Here is a 13,990-nt window from a genome sequence, read left to right as displayed (position 1 = left end):
TCCTTTCTTTAATCTTCTTCACCACCTCTATCACCACCTCTATCACCACCTCTACCACCACCTCCACCACCTCCACCACCTCTATCACCACCACCACCTCCACCACCTCCACCACCACCACCTCTATCACTACCACCACCTCCACCACCTCTACCACCACCTCTACCACTACCTCTACCACCACCTCTATCACCACCACCTCTATTATCACCACCACCTCTATTATCACCACCTCCTATTAGTAAAAATATTATAACTCATTATTATGTCATATATGCGTATAGCGTGAAGCTAATCTTTTCTACCCCTTTTAGTCTTAGTTAGGTATTATAGCGTATAATAGATATAAAACTACTTTTTATACTTAATTTAAACCACCTATAATAAAAGTAAACCACCACTTTAAACCTATTTACGGGTATACACGAGGTCAGTTTACACCTATATAGTAAACCCCTAGCGTACCATTCTACAGTAAACAATTTTTTACCGTAGTGGAGAATGATGCTAGGTATGCTGATCATGTGTTGGAACCGCAAAGGACATGTCTGTGTTTGGCACTCGACATGATGACAGTACCTTGGGGATCAGTAGAGTGAATCGATCGCCAGGTACGCCGCTTGCGGGTCGATATCAAATACCAAATTTCGCCGCTTCTCGGGTCATGTGTTAGCAGCATCTGTTAGCGCCCCTACTGTGGCCAGAACTGCATCAACCCGAGAACAATTGATATGAAAAGCACCCGCCCAGACACATGGTACACGCGACATGTTGTTGAGAACCCAACTCGTTTTGAAATGGTTGACTACACTTCCATGGCACTGCCGCCCACCTCTTCAGCTCCATGGTGTTTGCAGCGGGTCCTCGGGTCGGGCCAACCACGATATCAGCTAGACGTCAGTTGACATCCAATTCGATGCAACGGTCCAGGGTGTCCTATCGGCCGGTGCACAAGTGGTATCTGATCGTTCTCGTTTGCCACGACGTGTACGTCTCTCTGGATTAGGTAGATGGGGTTGGGATTCGTGCTATGCTTGTCCGTTGTGGCACTGGTGGTGCCCATGCCGATGAACGATGCTGATGCCGATCATGTAAAAGGAATTCATCGAGAGCATTTACATGCATCCCACTGCCTAATCTCCCTCTTGAATACGGAATCTCGCGTATACGTGTGGTATACGCGACTTCCGTGTTCCATGGTGCAAGAAATATCGTCTCAACGGAGCCACGTGGATTGCCGTGTGGAAGCGAGGCCAGTTGGTGACATATGCTGCTGTAGTGTAATAATCTCACTTGTAGAGAATTTGCCCCAGTGGGATTATTGAGTCGCTTAGGCTGGAACTTGCAATATCGTTGCGTTAGCGAGTGGTGATACTACCTGCCTTGGATTTCGAGGGGAGTCATTGGTGACAATAGGCGATAAGTGGAGGGGAAAAGTTAGGAGTAAGCGAAAGTATAATGGGATATGAAATTCATGCAATGATGACTGCATGGTCGTATGGACATACTCTGGAAAGTTTACAGGCCTGCTTTTGTAGACTATCCGGCGAGGTGGTAACATGAGGAGTACGAACTGGGGGTTGGAAATGAAAGAAAGGTGTCTGAGAAGAAACCAGACGATAACGGTTGCGAGGAGTGGAGCCACTTGAGGCAGCAAAGCATTCTTGAACCAGTCAATCATGAAAAACGTTCCTTGGGACTGTTTGATGTCAGTGCAGACTGCTCAAAGCTGAATGCTCTATTGAGAAGTCCTTCATTATGATTTCACTCAGCTTGTGTTCATCCCAGAGGTCAACCACCGATATCGAATCAAACAATCCGATTCTCCCTCGTTTCGTGGGCACGGGGATGCGCTATACACCTCGCTCTCGTGTTTCCTCGGGTCGAATGTACAACTTGCAAGTGTCGCCTCCGAATGGTTGTCAAGTGTCATCGCACCAATCTATCTGAATCAAGCAGGGCCCAGCGCTCGCTTATCTCCGAATCCAAGCTATAGGTTCGCTTACTCAATTGAACGTCATAATATTCTGACGTATATAAAGTTGTCTTTTCTTATGCTATCATACAGTATTGACTTCTTCATATGGGCCAACATTACTCAGCATAGCACCTTGCAAAAAAGATATGTCATTGGAGCCCAATTAGTATCTAGCCGTGTATTCTGGTTCCTAGGCGGCCAAAAAGGTTACACACAAGGCAGGTGAAATATCTGGTAAGCCCGTTCAAGTCCCTGCTTCGGATAGACGTAGTATTTTGGTTCAGGGGCAAGGCAAGAGGGCTCTCATCGTCCGCTTTTCTCCACAGTCATCGGAGGACTCCAATCATTCAATCCATGCAAACGCCGTGCAACTACGCGTATGTTTACTAAGATGAGCAAAGCGTGCATGCAGGAGAGGTGGAGAGGAGCGCCGGACCTGCAGTCACAGACGAGGCGTTCTCGCCATAGCGTGGCGATGCATCGATTGACCTTGAAAGTGGCGGCGTAAGAGCCGAAGAGAAGCGGTACGGTAGAGTTCGGATTCCCTGCATCCTCGGAATAAAGGAACGACCGGTTATCCGTTACACGGCAGTCCCCTTCTCGAATAAATGTCGTGTACGGAGAAGCAAGTTCACGGCACGCGACCCACAGATAGTGGAAAATTTGGACACCTGAGGGCCGGGGGCGATGCACCTTCACCACTGTACCACCGTGAAGAAGAGACCTTGTTGCAGCATGCTGTGATCCCTACAATAGGCTCAGATCCTGTATGCTAGCGAGATGTGATATCGAAGGCCCGGAGTGTTGGTTGGAACGGTCACACAGTATGTAAAGGGGTCCGATATAGGGAATCGCGTTACCCGACGGAGAAGTGTTTGGACGTATTCGTGTAACCTAAACGATGTTTAATTGAGAAAAGAGTATGGATGCTCCTCGTGAAATGAAAACTAAGAGTGAGTAGAGAGGTTTGAGAGCTTCAGCGGTCTTCTAGCGTTGTGGTACCTACAAGATATCCAATCGTTCGCTTGACCCATGCTTTCATCTAATGCAGTCTTACACATGCGAATTAAGTGAGAGCATCTTCGTTATTTCTACGGCGTGAACTAACAGTGCATCTCTGATCATTGTGCTCTCAAGGCCTCGTAAGGAGGCACTGTAGGTCGACAGCCCCTCACTGCTTCACTCGCTCAAAATGACTATGTAGCGACAATGCAGGCGCACATTGATGAAGACCAGTCTATTCCAGTTAGCGAGATTGCGGGCTTGGTGATACCATAACGAGTCCTAGACCGCACAGCCGCACGTTCACGGCGCGTGGCTGGTTACTCAAGCCAGGCGTCTGAGACTCTGTGCTCGCTCGCATATGCAATGTTCCTGCGAGAATCTCGAGCATAGATGGGCAGAATGGATCAGGGGGTACACTTGGAGTGAGATGCATGGCGCTGGAAAGGTCTCGTCTCCACCACCCCACTTCTCTGAGCGATTATCCTTCGATGAGACAGTTTCCCAAGATGACGAAGTTGTGCCGGTGACGTAAGGCTTTGTAGTGCGAGTCTGATGATGAACCTGGGCTGCCACTTCGCCGTTCATTTTGACGCTCGGTGCGCAACTGCCCAAACGAGTCCCACGATGGTGTATTGAGGCGCCAAGGTGAAGCTGATGAGCACATGACCAAGTCGTATTTGTTGCCTAGGACGAAACAACCCGGCTCTTTCTCGTTCCATGCGAATACGTGAACTTCGATTCATGTGCCCTTGTTATTCACCGGGATGAACCGCTGTAAGCCTGGTTTTTGCCAATAAGGATTCCAATACCCACGTTGAATGACTCGAAGTACGACTTCAGGTTACCAAAGACGTAGAAACAAGAAAAAATATGGCACAGAGAGCTGGTCCAGCCTGTGCTCGGAGTATATCCGGACCGGCCTGGCCTGGGGAGCGTGGGCTGAACTCATTGCGAAGCCTTGAGTGTGGCGAGAGTCATGGGCGTGCTTCGGCAGAGGCTGTGGCTGCGTTTCGGTCCGGGGGCACTGGCAGGCGTGACAGGCAACTTGCGGCGTGCGCTGACGGGCCGCCGCAGCTAGAGGGCATTATTCAAGAGCTTGGAAGGGCATTCGATTTATCATCGAGACAGCTCACGAGAGCAAATTCGATACCACGTGGTGGTCGAAGACATTGGGTATCGTCCAAGTGGAGTTGGGTGCCCATCGGTACGGTAGTGCAACTGGGACGCTACCGGTAGCAATGACATGCCGGTGCGATTAACGTTACGTCGGGCGTGGGACTCGCACGCTGTTTGGACAATGTAGACCACGCCCGTACATAGTGTGATGATTCAGGGACATGCAAGTACTTGAAAACATGTTTGTGACCACTTCTAACCTTGAACGCGGCCATGGGGCATATTCATTGAGTAGATGCTATACCGGGAAGAACGCCTTTCACTCGGTGGCCATTCAGCATCTGATAAGAGGATATCACGAACCCCTGCTATATTCCCCACGTCGGATCTGACCAGCTCCCCCCTGAGTCTCCCCCACGAAGCCATGCTCACACACGCACGCACAACAACAACAACAACAACTACGTAGATACCAGGTCGAGACAGTCTTAGCCAAGTCGAAGAATCCATCCTAGGAACAAGGAATTCCTGGCTAGAAGTCTCCCAATGTTGTGCGTGTGAGACTGTCGACGAATAGACGTCATACCCACTGCAAGTTCTGGACCTGCTGAAACGAGTGGATCGACGGCTAGCACTGCGCCGATCATACCCACCCACTGTCAATCATCGTATCAGACATGTAAATCTCACCGAATATCGTGGGGAGAGGAAGGTGGGTGGTGTGTGATGGAGCGGCTCTCGCGGCTGGCCCTTGCCTGTTCATAGTAGGCCCAGGTACATGCGGAAGCTTCAGTTGTTGCGCATCAGAAAATGGTCACTGAAGGAATCGAGTTTCAGTCACAGACGTGGGATGCACCTCCGCTCTTGGAAACTGGCACATAGGAGCAGCCAATATTGCTATTGGTTGCCTGGGGATGCATTCTCCAGCTCAAACTCGTCGCGTGCATATGGCTAAGCCGGGGAACCTAGTCCAAGATCTGGCCGCCGGAGGGGGGTTGGGGGGGGGTTGGGTTTGAGTACCTACGTGGGATGTACATCTGCTGTCGCTCGAATACTTGACCAATCACAAACCCGCGGAGAAGTAGTCTGTAGGAAATGTAGACGGGGAGGAAAGTGTCAGATAAGTCATCTGTTCTGCGATCCAGATCTAATATGTCGGTATGGTCCGAGAAAAACGAGTACCGGTAAGCTACACTGTTGTGATGGGCCAATCCGAAAGCGAGAAGGGAGCGTACCGCGCGAAACTCATTCGCAAGAAGAACCGCCATTCGGCCCGTCTAGTTACCTACAGCCTCCGGCAGTCAAGGTGAGGCGAGTGGCTATAGCCAATCTCACAGGACCAACGTCAGGCCAGCCCAACTTGGCACAGACCTGTGGTTCAGGACCAAGATCAGAACGCTGTCTTTCTAACATGCAGTAATAGGGACATGAATAGGGGCAAACTGACGTAAAGCGAAGACGTTTGGTTTACGGTAGGTTTCGAATCGCGACCCATCAAGATCCTACCGAGCCGATGGTGCAGTTGGATGCGGAGGGGTACCGGTACGGTAAGCTGCCAGCCTGCGAGCGAGTGGTGAGGCGCGTTGAGGGAGCGCCATGGTCATACTATAGCCACCATGCGCAATTGCCTGCGCACGCCTCACGAGCCCGACATTGAGTAAGCGAGGAGTGAATTTGCCAGTAGGGCCGGCCATGGCTAGCATAGCTTGCTCTCTGCGAGTTGATGGATTACGTTATAGTTGAAGTGAGTGATTGACTTGGGCGTTGACCGTCTAGTCGTAGTATTATTTTTACATGAGATCGCCTCATCGTTGTGATAGTGGGCGACTTGTATGAAACAGACATTGAGATATGGAGAAAGATATTACCTACCTTGCAGTCCAGTCAAGGTCGGGCGTACAAAGTATGGTGATACATGAAAGTGTGGTGTGGGAGAAAATGACATGAACGAATAAACGAAGGTATCCCATAACGCCAATCTCAGTTGTATAGCCCCAAAGAGAAGCTGTACCTTTTGCTGCGCTAGCTTGGGTACTGTGCCATATCCCAATGCCCATCCGCAGTGATGCTTGCGCATATATATCCCGTCTAACTCCCATAACGTGTGTTCTAAGCTGATCTGATGTATGTGCAAGTTTCCAAGTAGCCTCAGTACAATTTGCGCTCAGGGAATACCATGTCATCATAGCCGGTTCCTTGAGTTTGATGGTGATAACCAGTAGGCATGGGAGCGTTAAAGTCATAGCTATTGTCGATCCTGCGGATAGCATCTGTCGACATGGAGGAACTTCGACTACTACGGTCACTTCCACTATGATGAAGATAACCACTGTAGCTCTGGGACATCGAAGTCATGGGCATAGGAGCGTACGATGAAGGGTTTGAATTCGCCATGGAGGAGATTGCAGAGATGCGTCGATCCTTTCCGCGGCCCTTGATTCCTTTGTTGGAGTTCTTGTAAAGCGATGCAAAGTACTCCCAGAGCTCTTTATCCTCTTGTGACACGTAGTCACTGGGAGTGATGGTGGCAAACTTTTGCGTCAAGTATCTTAGCGTGGCGGCGTGGAACTTGTTTTGGTGTGACTGCTCTTCGTTAGCCATGTGACTCTAATTAGTGTGGAATGCTCACCTTTAAGTTGCCAAGCTGAGTGAATTGCTTGCCACAGTCATCGAGCCTGCAAGTGAATGGCTTGATCTGTTGATGAACAATCTTGTGTGCACGAACATTGCCTCTTTGAGCAAACGTCTTGCCACAAATGTCACAACTATACGGTCGTTCTCCAGTGTGTCGCCTTTCGTGCGTCTAAGTAGTACGTATGTCAGTACCATATCAACAGGGAGATGACGCGCGTCTTACCTTGAGATTGCCGAGCTGCGAAAATGACTGCCCACAACCAGGTGCTTTACAGTTCTAAGCTGTGCGTTAGCTATTGTCTGGATGAATGGGTTAGTGAAAGCTCACAAATGGTTTCGCGCCGGTGTGTGCGCGGATGTGGATGTCTAGATGTGTCTTCTGGAAGAAGCTCTTGCTGCAGTCTGGTATGTTGCATTGGTACCTCTTACGCGTTTTCTGGCTAATCTTGACCTCGGTCTCCTGCTATGACAAGTGAGTACCGGATCATTCGTGGTAGAGAAGAAGTTCATACCTTTGCCTCCTTTGCTTGCGGCGTTGTGGGTTCTTTAGCTTGGATGGCTCTCATGAGAGTATCCACATCGGTGGCGAAGTTTACACCGGTGCGATCCGTCTGCTCGGAAGCAGCACGCCTGCACTCTGCCACGTAAGAGTGGTCGTTGTACATGGGAGCTGAGGATATGGGCGAAGCGCTCTCAGATTTGACCATCGTGTTCCGATTCATTAGGAACGAGCTATGAGCGTCTCGAACAGTAGGATGTGACTGTACATCTGGGGCTGTGCCATAGGTAACAGCCTGCGCAATGTTCGATGAATAGTACGAGGATTGTTGCATATTGTAGGGGTTGGTCGAGATCGGGTCGAAAGCGAACGCTCCTGATTGATACGGTACCGAGCTCGACAGGCCAGTGGCGGAGAAGATGGGCATACCCATGTCCATTTGCGTAGTTGTTGGCTGATAACTTCGGGATGCCGATGTATTTGCCACTGTTCTGGGAATATCGTACGGAGACATCATGTTGGCCAGATGCAGGTTTGTGACGTGTATGGTAGGATCTCTTCGTTCATGCCAAAATCCGACGTGATGCGAAGCAACAACTGCAGCCATAACAGAGAGGAGGAGTTGGCGCCACAGAGCGGACGGTGGGGGTGAAGAGGCTATGTGTTTAGCGACCGAGCGTATGAGTCTTGAGATGAACAGTGAGCGGCTTAGGCCGACGGCTGACTATGATGGGATCTGGAAGGACTGTGTCTCAACGACGAACTAGTGGAACAGTAAGGTTCAAATGGCGCGGGAGCTATGCGATCAATGGATGTCGTTATGCTTGGTCGATATCATCTGCGGTTGGGGGAGCATATGGGGGTATACATATGGTTGGGCCAGTCCACTCTTCCCAGCGTCCCGCAGATGGCAAGGATGATGGATTGTCGTGGAGCAAGTCAAAGGGCCTGGTGGCAGTGAGGGATTCGGAATCGCGACCAGTTCACATGCAGCAGAATAGACATGGTCATGGACATGGACAAGGGAGTTCGTCCCACCTGCAGCCAGGCCAAGGTGTACGTCTGCCACAGACGCTGTTCGGCTTAGGAGGTTTAGTGACGCCCACACAGACCGCGAAAGTGCAGGGGAGGTCAATCTGCAGAGTCGCAGAATGGGGGCGCCGGGGCTTGCGGCACGACAGGGGTGTCCGTGTATGCTTACAAGCGTAGTCCGAACGGAACCGGGGTCATGGCACCAGTGTGAACAGACGTAGTGGCTGCGCAGCTTAGACTCAGGTCACCGCGTGTGGGGGTCTTCCAATGAGACAAACGCCCATGTCGCATTTCATTGGCGGCGGTGTTGTAGATGACCAGTGAGGTTCATCAGTCTGCCGCATCAATGCACCCGATCCCCTCGATTACCATATTCATGTAGTTGCCAGGCCCATGGAGAAGGTTGTGTTGGCTTCGGACCACAGCTAGTTGATATAGAGTAGGTACTTGACCATGTCCGTGAATTCGTTCTTCAGGACCGAAAATCGCATTCTGAGATTGAAATGTCTCCGTCCGGCCCGCTACCTACAACCCTGGTGAGGATCTCAGGTCCGTTTGTCTTGGCTGGGCTGTCATTGCAATTTCGAGGTACTATGTACATCTCGTGCTCTTCGTACGATCAGGAGTAACCGTGAGCGGTCAGCACCTCCACACGTGGGCGCAAGTAGGCGCCCATGTTCAAAATAGCGACGGCCGCCGCCGCGCATGACCGCTTGCTCCCGAGGCTGTGAGATGCTCATACTCGCCAATCTCCCCACTCTTTGGGACAAGTCCATACGCCTCATGAGGAACGCCTCATAAACGGATGGCGAATGGGTGAGCCTCATTCGTGGTAACACGTTATGTAACGAGACGGGCAATGCCCAAGCCGAGAGGGGCGTTTTAGCTCGTATGGTACCCCCAGGCTGTCATTCACTCGAGCAGAAAGCAAAGCAAGGCAAGGCAAAGCACAGCAAAGCGTTCTCCTGGCCGGGTTCCCATTGTTCGCTTGTTCGATTTCCAGTCCTGGACTCCTGGCCCCATTTCGGCGATAATTGGATCCCCATTTTCGGGTCTGCCGTGGCCCAGTGGGCGAGGGGAGCGGGACATGGCTGCCACGATATGTATCAGATGAAATATTCAGGAGCTTGCCAGACCAAGGGAGAACATACGAGTGGGCCATGGCAGTGCCGGACATGGGTGTAGGGGTGTAGGGGTGTTGGGGTGTAGGGGTGTATGTACACTCTAGGTGTTTGTGAGCAAAGCCCTTGAAGATTGACAACGCGATTACATTACGCCGCTGACTTATCCGTCCACCCCACTGAAGCCGCCCGATCTTAGCTAGCGTCTGTCCCAGCCCCTCGGGACCTTGGCGCTTTGTTTTGACGAGTCTTGACTCTTGACCAAACTCCTCCACCACCACATACCCATACCAGTCTACCTACTACTATACCACTACCACCACTTGGCACTGGCACTGGCACTCTGCACTCTGCACTCTGCACTCTGCACTCTGGCACTTGTTTTCTCCGCCTTAGCCTTCCACATTGCCGCTTCTAGAAAGCCGTGCAGCAAGACAACAGTCCCCGGTCCCTGTCTCGACTCTAGAGCACCCTTGTACGACCAAGTTTGTCCCTACCTAGCCGCCACCTTGTTGCCCACCCCATCACCATCTCTGCCAGACTGGGCTGTATCTTCCTCGCCGACCTCCCGCGCTTCTGTATACAAGGCGCACTCTGCCGGGACTTGCCTTCTCTCCTCTTGCGGTCGACTCAGTGCCGACGTTGTCCCAGTACCATGGCCGTAGGCAGCCTTGATCGCAACTGGCAAGCCATGTTTTAGACACGTTCGAATTGCCTCGAATTGCTCTTCTGACTTCTTCAAGCTTGCCCACATGTGTCTGGGATCTTCGCCCCTCCGTGTCTCTCCCTGAGCCAGGCTGATTGCCATTCAACTGAACACTTCAGAGTTGCTATAGTCGACCCATGAACTTCTTTGTTTGCTGTTCCCATCTTCTTCACCTCGTTTGTCTTGAACTTTTTAGTGCAGAGCAGAAGGATATCAAATGCCCCGCGACGGTCAATGAGAAGATTTGAGGAGATATTCCCCCCACTGTCTGTCTATACCATTCCTGCTTCCTGTCCTGACTGGATGTAGTCCACGCTTCCATGGATACCCTGTTTTGGCCGACCTAGAAGGCCAGACCCTCCCCTCCCTGCTGAAATAGGAATGACTCGGTTATTACGCTGTCTTCTTCCCCACTACCGTATACTTTGCAGATCTATCCAGGTAGGAATTGATACCAAACTAGCACTGGCGGCAAGCTCAAAGTATGTACCTGACGGATTTTACACTCGCCTTCGTGTCGGCCTCGCGTTCGCAGTCAGAGAAGAAGCGAGGTCTTACTGCAGGCTGCCAAACACACAACAACGACCCGGCTTCGTGTATTGGCGGACTGTCAGCTGCTAAATCTAAGACAGACATGGGCATGACGCATGTGGGCGAGGGGTCTCTGATCGTTGGGACATCCGTCTTCCTATCCAAATCGGTGGACCTGCAGTAGCCTCAAACATGCCACAGGAACCCCATCGCTGGTAGTATTTGGATCTCGCTATGTCGTCTCCAAATGGCAGAGAAATATGGACTGAGCTTATGCATGTAAGGACTAAACTAGTAGTCGCGCTCTCCGCCTTTCGAAGGATTCACAACTCGAAAAGACCATGGAGGTATCCACACGCTATGAGCATGCTCATGTTTGGTTGGCGTTGGCCGCTTACGGAACGAGCGAGATAGAGTTTTCTCAGTCCCACGCACGCTCTTAGAACGCGTACCCCAGGTCGAGATCTCATCTGCGGTAACTACTTTCCCTCCCGCCTCGGATTCGCATCTAGCGGCTGGCCAATGGTCATGGCAACGACCCTTTTGGCCCGAACCCCATGTTGATACGCACGGCGCGGCACGCGGAAGCTGCGGCTTTGCCTGCCGCGGCCCTTTGTCGGGAGCATATGACGCGCAATCGACCAGGCATCCGTCTCGCACTTTCGTGTCCTCTGTTCAGACCATGCACGTGCGCAATTTCGATATCCTCACCACAAACGACGGAATGTACAATGCACAGAGTACTCTTCATGGCTGTCGAGGACATTGGTACGTTTATCAAAGAACATTGGTTCTAGCTGTGTATCGCCAAGACGTTTGGCATCAGCTGTCAGACTCTATCGGATCTAGCGTCAAATACAGTGATCCAGCAAATGTGCCTGATAGCCTCTGTTTGTGAGAGACATAGATCAGGGTTCCCTGCAATCGACATCGTACGGGGTTCGACAACATCCTCCTGTGATACTATACATCTACTGTTGCCATACTCGCCAAATGTACATTCTAACGAATGAACGCGATCAAGTCAGGGGCCGCTGGAGCTTCAATGGACAATTGTGGGCTTTTTGCTGACCCGGAACAGAATATCCGACGTGGTAACGTGCTTGCAATCGGAACGACGATGTTCAGCTGTGACCGTTGCCCCTGGCGTACTGTGTACTCTCCAAAATTCAATGAGATGCTGCAGATGCAGTCATCATTACCAGGCTCGTGTGTGCGAAGAGCGCAGTCTGACGTGGACGATAACTGCTTGTGCCTTGCCGACTGAATATCGGAACGAGGCACAGCATCACCGATGAAAGTCTGTTTTGGTCGTGAGCTGCAGATTTTCAATCTTGTCGTTCATTGAGAACCCCCTATGAGGTATCTGTTGAGCTTTTGCAGACCATATGAAGCCGGTTTCCCTGATCATATGTGCCACTGCTGAAGCGAATAATGTCTTCTATGCCCGTGCGAATATCTCGTTAAACTGGTCAATCAATATTTCAGTCATCATCTCACAACTGTATACCTAACGTTGATCAAACGCACATGTATCCTACCAAACTAAGCTCGTGTGTAATCGTGCATTTCTCCCCGGGCAGACCTACAGCAATTGTCCATGTCGGCAAAAACTCTCTGACACAACGGTCTCCTGCAAACCGTCACCACTACTTTGACATTGAGTATAGAGGAAAAGGTACTAAGCCGTTGGTCCATAGCACGATAATTTCTCCCACCTATAAAACGTTCGCGGCACTAGGCCCGAGAACAAACGAGCCCTCGCTAGAACCTGCTGCTCATGCTCGCGGAGCTGCGGAGCTGGAGCCGGAGCTACTACAAACCTCGCGATATAACAGCCCTGCCGTCTTGGATTGGAGATTTGCGACCCCTGGAGCCCTCGATCTTAAATGCCTTCTTCGACAACCAAGGTAAGCAAGCTCATATCAGTTGCTCTACTACCATCCATGCGTCCAAGTCAGGAGTCTATGTCGCCATCATCGGTCCTGTAAAAGAGTGATCAAAAACCCGAGTACCTTGCCGACTCGCCCATCTATCGACGTGCATGAGGCCGGGAGTTTCAAGGCCAATACTGTTGCACTGACAAAAATGGAAGTGTGTTGTGAAGGATTTGAAAACCCGGGAATTCATTCCACAAGCATTATCGTAGAGCAAAGCGGGATGCGATTTTTGGAGATTGAGCGCTGGTGTAGTTGTGTAGTTCCGACTGCCTACCTTGTTTGGGCGAGCTGCATGTCTGTGACTGCTGGGAGTAGCGAGCTGGATTCAGAGGATTGCTTGGGCGTCCGGCGTGATGCACGCTTTGTCCTAGCAGGTGAGACAGGCTGAAAGTCCCAACCGATCAGTGGAGATGGGCGTGACGATGATGGGGTTTTTTCACGATGATGGAGAGGCGGTATACAGTTATTTTTTTTCTCCGCGTTGCTGCCCGACCAAGACGGGAAGATTGAGGTTGAAACTTGGAATCCACGAGGTTCCCCACGGATAGGGTCCCTGGGCCTGTCTTGTCCGGCTCTTTTGTCCTTCGGCTGGTTCTGGTTGGGCATGACCCAGTTCAGGAGAGTGCATGGGTAACAGGCAACCGATAGTTGGGTCGTTATAGACAGGCTCAGCGCTTAACTCCATGTAGGTCCATGAGGGGGCCTCAATTCAAAGAGAGAGGGAAGGGCAAGGAGACGGGTTTCATCAAAAGTTCCAATTGTTGGGAGAGTTGAAATTTGCAAGACAGAAACGGGCCATCAGCTTCTAAAGGGTCCAGCTCAGTCGGGCAAGCTGATGCAGGGCACTCATGTAGCCCAGGAACGGCTCTTTGTAGCGGGTGACCCATGATCCCTTGACCACTCAAGCTGAAATAAAGTTCATTCTGTAAGATCTGTTCAGGAAAAGCGCTGCCTTCGAATCTATCAACGGGTCTGCCGTATGTAGCGGCCTCATCATTCGGCTCAAGCGGCGACGACCCCTTTTTCCAAGACTGAGATGGGTCTCGACTACGAAGCCGTCGGCCTTGGAAACACTCCTTTGTCCATTATTCAAAAGGAGAAATGCATGATTCCACATGCAGATTCTCCTCCTATGCTTCACTTCGCCGTGATCGTCGAGCGTGGCGAAGATGGGAAAGTGAGGCTTCGGATTCGCCGTGCAGGAACACGATGCATGCTTGAACCGACCAACACGGTAGGTTCAGGTCGATCTTTGCCCTGGGATATTCTGGATCCATTGTCTTCCGAGTCAAACGTCCTGGGATCGAGAGCAAGGCTGGACTGACTTACAGCCTCGCAAAGTCAAGTCATGCGGTAGATCAGTGACTCGGTGTCAATTCCCCCCAGTCCAAAGTCTGAAAAATGGTGTGTCTAATATCTTCTTGCATT

At 51.1% G+C, this 13,990-nt stretch overlaps 9 protein-coding genes across 9 annotated transcripts; 3 read left to right on the top strand and 6 right to left on the bottom strand.

Annotated features, from left to right (window-relative positions):
- Window positions 1-886: 886 nt before the first annotated feature.
- IAQ61_011665 (uncharacterized protein) lies at window positions 887-1,907 on the bottom strand (the record flags this gene model as incomplete). The annotated part of the gene is made up of 3 exons (XM_003844191.2): window positions 1,509-1,907; window positions 1,170-1,270; window positions 887-1,077 (listed from the first exon to the last, which is right to left on the bottom strand). Exons 1-3 carry the CDS (start codon window positions 1,679-1,681, stop codon window positions 887-889), a joined length of 465 nt encoding a protein of 154 aa, XP_003844239.1. The 5' UTR covers window positions 1,682-1,907.
- Window positions 1,908-3,304: 1,397 nt separating this feature from the next.
- On the bottom strand, window positions 3,305-3,568 carry IAQ61_011664 (uncharacterized protein; the record flags this gene model as incomplete). Its single annotated transcript, XM_066099297.1, has 1 exon — window positions 3,305-3,568. One exon carries the CDS (start codon window positions 3,566-3,568, stop codon window positions 3,305-3,307), a length of 264 nt encoding a protein of 87 aa, XP_065950816.1.
- Window positions 3,569-3,853: 285 nt separating this feature from the next.
- Window positions 3,854-4,219, top strand: IAQ61_011663 (uncharacterized protein; the record flags this gene model as incomplete). Its single annotated transcript, XM_066099296.1, has 1 exon — window positions 3,854-4,219. The coding sequence occupies one exon, from the start codon at window positions 3,854-3,856 to the stop codon at window positions 4,217-4,219; it is 366 nt and encodes a 121-aa protein (XP_065950815.1).
- A 1,527-nt stretch (window positions 4,220-5,746) lies between these two features.
- IAQ61_011662 (uncharacterized protein) lies at window positions 5,747-8,286 on the bottom strand. Its single transcript, XM_003844188.2, has 5 exons — window positions 7,246-8,286; window positions 7,062-7,196; window positions 6,957-7,010; window positions 6,729-6,902; window positions 5,747-6,682 (listed from the first exon to the last, which is right to left on the bottom strand). The coding sequence occupies exons 1-5, from the start codon at window positions 7,837-7,839 to the stop codon at window positions 6,248-6,250; spliced, it is 1,392 nt and encodes a 463-aa protein (XP_003844236.1). The 5' UTR covers window positions 7,840-8,286; the 3' UTR covers window positions 5,747-6,247.
- Window positions 8,287-8,638: 352 nt separating this feature from the next.
- On the bottom strand, window positions 8,639-9,355 carry IAQ61_011661 (uncharacterized protein; the record flags this gene model as incomplete). Its single annotated transcript, XM_003844187.2, has 3 exons — window positions 9,216-9,355; window positions 8,864-9,169; window positions 8,639-8,689 (listed from the first exon to the last, which is right to left on the bottom strand). The coding sequence occupies exons 1-3, from the start codon at window positions 9,351-9,353 to the stop codon at window positions 8,639-8,641; spliced, it is 495 nt and encodes a 164-aa protein (XP_003844235.1). The 5' UTR covers window positions 9,354-9,355.
- A 523-nt stretch (window positions 9,356-9,878) lies between these two features.
- On the bottom strand, window positions 9,879-10,139 carry IAQ61_011660 (uncharacterized protein; the record flags this gene model as incomplete). The annotated part of the gene is made up of 1 exon (XM_066099295.1): window positions 9,879-10,139. One exon carries the CDS (start codon window positions 10,137-10,139, stop codon window positions 9,879-9,881), a length of 261 nt encoding a protein of 86 aa, XP_065950814.1.
- A 436-nt stretch (window positions 10,140-10,575) lies between these two features.
- On the top strand, window positions 10,576-10,806 carry IAQ61_011659 (uncharacterized protein; the record flags this gene model as incomplete). The annotated part of the gene is made up of 1 exon (XM_066099294.1): window positions 10,576-10,806. The coding sequence occupies one exon, from the start codon at window positions 10,576-10,578 to the stop codon at window positions 10,804-10,806; it is 231 nt and encodes a 76-aa protein (XP_065950813.1).
- An 818-nt stretch (window positions 10,807-11,624) lies between these two features.
- On the bottom strand, window positions 11,625-12,320 carry IAQ61_011658 (uncharacterized protein; the record flags this gene model as incomplete). Its single annotated transcript, XM_066099293.1, has 2 exons — window positions 11,625-11,924; window positions 12,276-12,320. 2 exons carry the CDS (start codon window positions 12,318-12,320, stop codon window positions 11,625-11,627), a joined length of 345 nt encoding a protein of 114 aa, XP_065950812.1.
- A 1,278-nt stretch (window positions 12,321-13,598) lies between these two features.
- On the top strand, window positions 13,599-13,886 carry IAQ61_011657 (uncharacterized protein; the record flags this gene model as incomplete). Its single annotated transcript, XM_003844184.1, has 1 exon — window positions 13,599-13,886. The coding sequence occupies one exon, from the start codon at window positions 13,599-13,601 to the stop codon at window positions 13,884-13,886; it is 288 nt and encodes a 95-aa protein (XP_003844232.1).
- Between the last annotated feature and the right edge of the window lie 104 nt (window positions 13,887-13,990).

This window comes from Plenodomus lingam (genome assembly GCF_022343315.1).
Source record: "Plenodomus lingam strain CAN1 chromosome Unknown scaffold_20, whole genome shotgun sequence".
Classification (NCBI taxonomy): domain Eukaryota; kingdom Fungi; phylum Ascomycota; class Dothideomycetes; order Pleosporales; family Leptosphaeriaceae; genus Plenodomus; species Plenodomus lingam.
This window is presented reverse-complemented; position numbering and strand designations above follow the sequence as displayed.